Source organism: Mizuhopecten yessoensis, unplaced genomic scaffold (genome assembly GCF_002113885.1).
Source record: "Mizuhopecten yessoensis strain PY_sf001 unplaced genomic scaffold, ASM211388v2 scaffold716297, whole genome shotgun sequence".
Taxonomy (NCBI): Eukaryota; Metazoa; Mollusca; class Bivalvia; order Pectinida; family Pectinidae; genus Mizuhopecten; species Mizuhopecten yessoensis.
The window spans coordinates 199,257-204,732 of NW_018480046.1; the positions used below are offsets into that span (position 1 = coordinate 199,257).

The 5,476-nt window shown below is 35.9% G+C and overlaps 1 protein-coding gene across 6 annotated transcripts in view; it reads right to left on the minus strand.

Annotated features, from left to right (window-relative positions):
• Positions 1-1,242: 1,242 nt before the first annotated feature.
• Positions 1,243-5,476, minus strand: part of LOC110442764 (arf-GAP with Rho-GAP domain, ANK repeat and PH domain-containing protein 2-like) — a 122,837-nt gene continuing 118,603 nt past the window's right edge. For 5 of the 6 annotated variants that reach the window (XM_021486525.1, XM_021486526.1, XM_021486523.1 and 2 more), the window contains 5 exons: positions 5,054-5,136; positions 4,467-4,505; positions 4,096-4,186; positions 3,593-3,648; positions 1,243-2,530 (listed from right to left, as the gene is read on the minus strand). In XM_021486525.1, the coding sequence (XP_021342200.1) occupies positions 3,625-3,648; positions 4,096-4,186; positions 4,467-4,505; positions 5,054-5,136 (237 nt within the window). In that variant the 3' untranslated portion in view covers positions 1,243-2,530; positions 3,593-3,624. The remainder of the gene's footprint in view (positions 2,531-3,592; positions 3,649-4,095; positions 4,187-4,466; positions 4,506-5,053; positions 5,137-5,476) is intronic. The other variant, XR_002462047.1, reaches the window with a different exon arrangement.

Here is a 5,476-nt window from a genome sequence, read left to right on the forward strand (position 1 = left end):
TTACTCTCAACCCAAGTCAATAACTGTTTAATGTCACAAACATATTTGTGTATATACTCAGGGACGTATATATACTGTCCCTGATATACTAAGTCTGGTAGTGATAACACACCTTCTGATAGAGGGGTGTGAGTTATATCGTCTATAATTCTATATAGGTCGTATACCCTACTTCTGGTGACAACTCTGGTAGTGATAACGGACCTCTTAGATCTGACACTGCAGTGTGAGTTAATGTCTACAATTAACTACAGGTTGTAAACACTGGTTCTCCGGTCATTTCTGGAATGCATTATGTGGAAAAGCACTTATCATATAAAAATACATCTTTGGGAAAATAAAGAAAAACAACTTTTAAAGTCTTTGAAATTTCAATGAAAATTATGCTGAAAATTGTCATGTGGGTATTTCATTCATAATATGTAAAAAGACATTTATATTGATAAGTTTGGGAGAATTCCTCTCAAGTTAATATCTTAGAAAACAGAGAAAACAGATAACAAACACAAGCACCATTTATATGAAACAGGCACAAGCAAGTTGATGTCTTAAAATGTTCTAAACTATACTCATATGTAATAAAGATATGTCACCACATATATTTTTGGCAGATACTGATGTCTTTGGGTAATATGACGCCTGTAGCTAACTCTTTGCCATTCATTTTCTAATGAGTGTATCGTGGATGGCTGAACCTTTTACTTGGTGTATCTGTTATCCCAGATAAACTATAGCATGTGTATAACATGATGAGCATATATGTTCTTAAATGGGCATTGAGTAAATATTTAAAGACATTATTCAAGTTATGAGTTAAATAATAAACTTGAATGAGTTTCCCTACATGCCAATCATTCAATATTGAACAATCTATATAATCACAGTTATTATATCATTATGCAAGTATTTATAAATTATAATCCAATATATACAAAAATATTGCCAAAAATACACATCACAACTGTAACAATTTGCTCACAAGAAACTATCTCACTGTCTGATAACACGAGCGGTCAAGTTCTCCAAAATACCCAATAGGCTGGCCATTGAGTGTAAAAGAAACTTGACCATAAAAATGTTTTTTGGTTTGGACTTTTCTTGCTAGTGTTAGCAAGGAATGTTGTTTAACTTTGTATATTTGATAAAAACACTTCAGGAATGGTTGAACTAGTGTGGAATAAGTAAGAGCATGTACTGGTAATATCTTTAAGAAAACATTCAGTATTTTTGTTCTCTTTTAAATTTTTTGCCATAACTTAACTTTTACAATTTTGATAATCTTGGTAATGGTAAGACTATAACATTGGTTTTGTAAGTAGATATTAAACAAAACAGAAGCATAAACACTGCAGGTGAATGGCTGAGTAAGTAAATAGTATTGGTAAATTACCACTATACATAGAGACACAGTCTGTACAAAGGTGTGTGTTTTGTGGCTAACACAAGGCTGATAAGGCTGACAGTATATAGGCTGGGTCATCATCTCTATTGTCATACAGCAGGAATAAAGTGGTGAGTGTGGTCTACAGAAAAACGTGGCCATCAAATAGCTGGGTGGTCTATGTATAAGTATGTTACCTATATAAGAAGGATGTGACTGAACTATATTTGAGGATGTGGCCTACATACTAGGATGTGACCTATATTTGAAAATGTTACCTACATTATAGGATGTGACCTATATTTGAAAATGTTACCTACATTATACGATGTGACCTATATTTGTGGTTGTGGCCTACATACTAGGATATGACCTATATTTGAGGATGCGACCTACATTATAGGATGTGACCTATGTATGTTGATGTGGCCTACATACTGGGATATGACCTATATTTGAAGATGTTACCTACATATTTGGACAGGACCTGAACAATAGGATGTGGCCTACATATTGGGATGTGACCTATATTTGAAGATGTTACTTATATATTTGGACATGACCTACATAATAGGATTGGGCCTACATACAGGGATGTGACCTATATATGAGCATGTGACCTACATACAAGGGCATGATCTATATAAAAAGGGCACAGTATATTACAAGCACACATGAAAACATAAAGTTCAAAAACATTGCGCAACATTCACTTCACTACATATATATAGGGAAGGCAGAGCTACACATGTATATATTTTGGCATTTAAAATGAATTTTTCACAACAACTTGAGTCTGTGTTATAAATGATCACTTGGCTTAGGAACACCTATCATATTGCACATGTGTTTTTATCACCTCCTACACCTGTTCAAGGTCAAGCACACCAAGTCCAACTTCCAGGGAAAACGCAAACAATGAGGTTTGACAAAAAAAACCTCGTTTTTCTTTCTGCTCCTCACGTTTCATCACTGAAGGCTACGTTCATCTATTCACTGAACAGAACACAAAGAACAGACACTTGTCCTCCATTGAGAATGACAATTCTGTGACGACAGTTTTTTATCCTGCTGAATGTCATTTCAAGGTCAAAGTCGACAGCACCACTGGGTTGGGATTCCTCTCTTGTAGCCTCATACAGAATAATTCTGAAATGGGTAAACAAATAACATCAACATCAGCCTCACGACCCTGGGTAATATACCAACAATAAAGTTACTCATGTTGAATAGTGTTATTATTTATAACATTAAGGTTAAATGCTACTTTACTGGTGCTGTTCTATTAATCACCCTTATAGAACAGGTCAATGCTTACAAACCAATGTCGTCCATGATTGGTATTTGTATGACGTAGTTAACACCTGGTACACACAAGTATGTGCACTGGTAACGTTTGGGCAATTCAGAGTGGTTAGATGAAGTTGTGTTAATGTAACAAGAACTGTTATCAGGAGGCTAACTAATATTCCAACATTATTGCTGGTGTGAGCGATACTCGTAGTGTTTTAGCTTATATCATACTTTGTTGTAAGGAGTATACTAGTTTTCAACGAAGGCAAATCAAATACACTGTATGATGCTGACTAAATGCTGTAGGTTTACCTCATACAGGGAGACGGTATACATACCTAATGCTGTAGGTTTACCACACAAAGGGATACTGTATACATACTTAATGCTGCAAGTTCACTACACAAAAGAGACAGTATACATACCTAATTCTGTAGGTTTACCACACAAAGGGAGACAGTATACATAGTTAATGCTGTAGGTTTACCACACAAAGGGAGACGGTATACATACTTAATGCTGTAGGTTTACCACACAAAGGGAGACAGTATACATACTTAATGCTGTAGGTTTACCACACAAAGGGAGACGGTATACAAACCTAATGCTGTAGGTTTACCACCCAAAGGGAGACGGTATACATCTGCATACTTAATGCTGTAGGTGTATGAATTACCACCCGAAGGGAGATGGTATACATAACTTAGTGCTGCAAGTTTACCACACAAAGGGAGACGGTATACATAACTTAGTGCTGCAAGTTTACCACACAAATGGAAACGGTATACAGACTTAATGCTGTAGGTTTACCACACAAATGGAGACAGTATACATACTTAATGATATAGTTTACCACACAAAGGAAGACAGCTACTGAATGCTGTAAGTTTACCACACAATGGGAGCCGGTATACATACCATTGGCTTAACAGCCAACTGTTGATGTAATCTCATGTTGTCAGGGGTCCAGGATTCTGTAAGTAGGAGAACCATTTTACTTTTCATTTTTAATGACGTACATGTGGATAAGCCTTTCTAATTTCCACCTTTATCATTTGTTTCGTGGTTCCTTGTTTCACATTCCTAGATTTTTTTTTAATGATGTAAACTAATTATTTGAGACAATCTCCGATGTGAGATAATCTTCAATGTGAGATCAAACTTTTACAGTATAATAGCATATGTAATTTTTTAATCAATGCTAGCTATACAATCTATCCAAACAAGAAACTAAACAAAACAATAAACTAAGTAAGTGGCCAAAGTAGGGAATCTCTCTGGAACTGTTGGAATAAACAAAACCCAGGTACAATGTATTGAAAAAGATTAGTCAAGATTTGTAGGAAAAAATCTAAAAACATATTTTTGGCTTTAATACCCCAGGTATTTTAAAAGTGGTCCAAAAGTGATCTGGACATTACCTGTGCCTTGACCATAGCAGCAGCCCATTCTAGCTGGTCACTCTCAGACCCAAAACTCAGTGTGTGGCCAAAGTTGGGCATCTCCTTAGAACTGTAGAAAATGACAAGAAAAAAGGCATTGAAAAAGATTAGTCAAGATTTGTATAAACATTTGTAGATAATAATTATACATGTCTTTAATTTTCCACAGTGATCCAAAGTACAGAGATTTTGATATATATATTACACAACAGTAGTTTCTAACTGACACCAGCTTAACACTATACAGAGACAAATGGCAGAAAGATAGGTTTATGAAATTTACTACACATTATGGAGGAGAAAATATACTAAACTTGGGGGAAGGACACAAGTGTAGAATATAGACTTACCCCACTTTGTCTCCTTTCTTCATGAAGGTTAAAGGAAACCTGCAAATAAGGTAAAACAAAATGATGTATAGCTGTACCATACAGCAGACAGGAAGTGGTGTTACCAGGTTAATAGCATGTTCAAGTCTGTGCTTGAAACTCCCCAGAAAAAAAATCAAATATCTTTACATTTTGTTTTCTGTTTGTTACCAAATCCTCTCTTAGCCTTCTGATAATAAAGTTTCCTTCTAATTCCGATTAATTTGTAGCAATCCATCTAATTCTTTATAGTAAAAAGGACAAAGATAAATTAAGGGTCATTATTCTGTTAATGTCAACAGAGCAACACTCATCATACATTCATGAAACCATTTATGTGATGGAAGATATGTGTCTAAATTTTAGTGCTGAGTACTTTAGGATGAGCATTATTGGCTAAAAAGTGTCAACAGACCCAAGATGACCAATCCCCCCACTCCATTCCCCCACTGGAACCCCACTCCCTTCCCCTACTCCCTTCCCCCACTGGAACCCCACTCCATTCCCCCACTGGAAACTCTGTTGCACCACTTGATATATATCAAAAACCACTTGTGACAAAGACTTACTTGGCTGCCTTGCGTTCTGTATCAGCACCGATATAGATGCTTAAATCTTCTACATTCCAAGAATTCACAGGCTTTTGACTTATCTGAAATTGTTTGAAAGAAAAATGAATATTGTATACCGGGAAATTTTTACCGCAGTTTAACGTTCGTATTTTTCACCTTCTGCAATGAGGGCAAATTTAGCATAACAGCAAATATTAGAATGCAACATAAAACAAGAGGCCCAAGGGCCTTAGCGGTCACCTGAGTTATATCATAGGTACTGGTAGCTTTATTTTATTGTTTAGATGTGATGTGGAAATCAGCATGTAAACTAAGTGAAATACAATACTTGTCATGTCATCAATGGATAAAAATTTGAAAATATTGGTAAATGTTCCCTTTGGGGCCCCGCCCTAGCCCCTGGGGATGGGGCAGGAATCC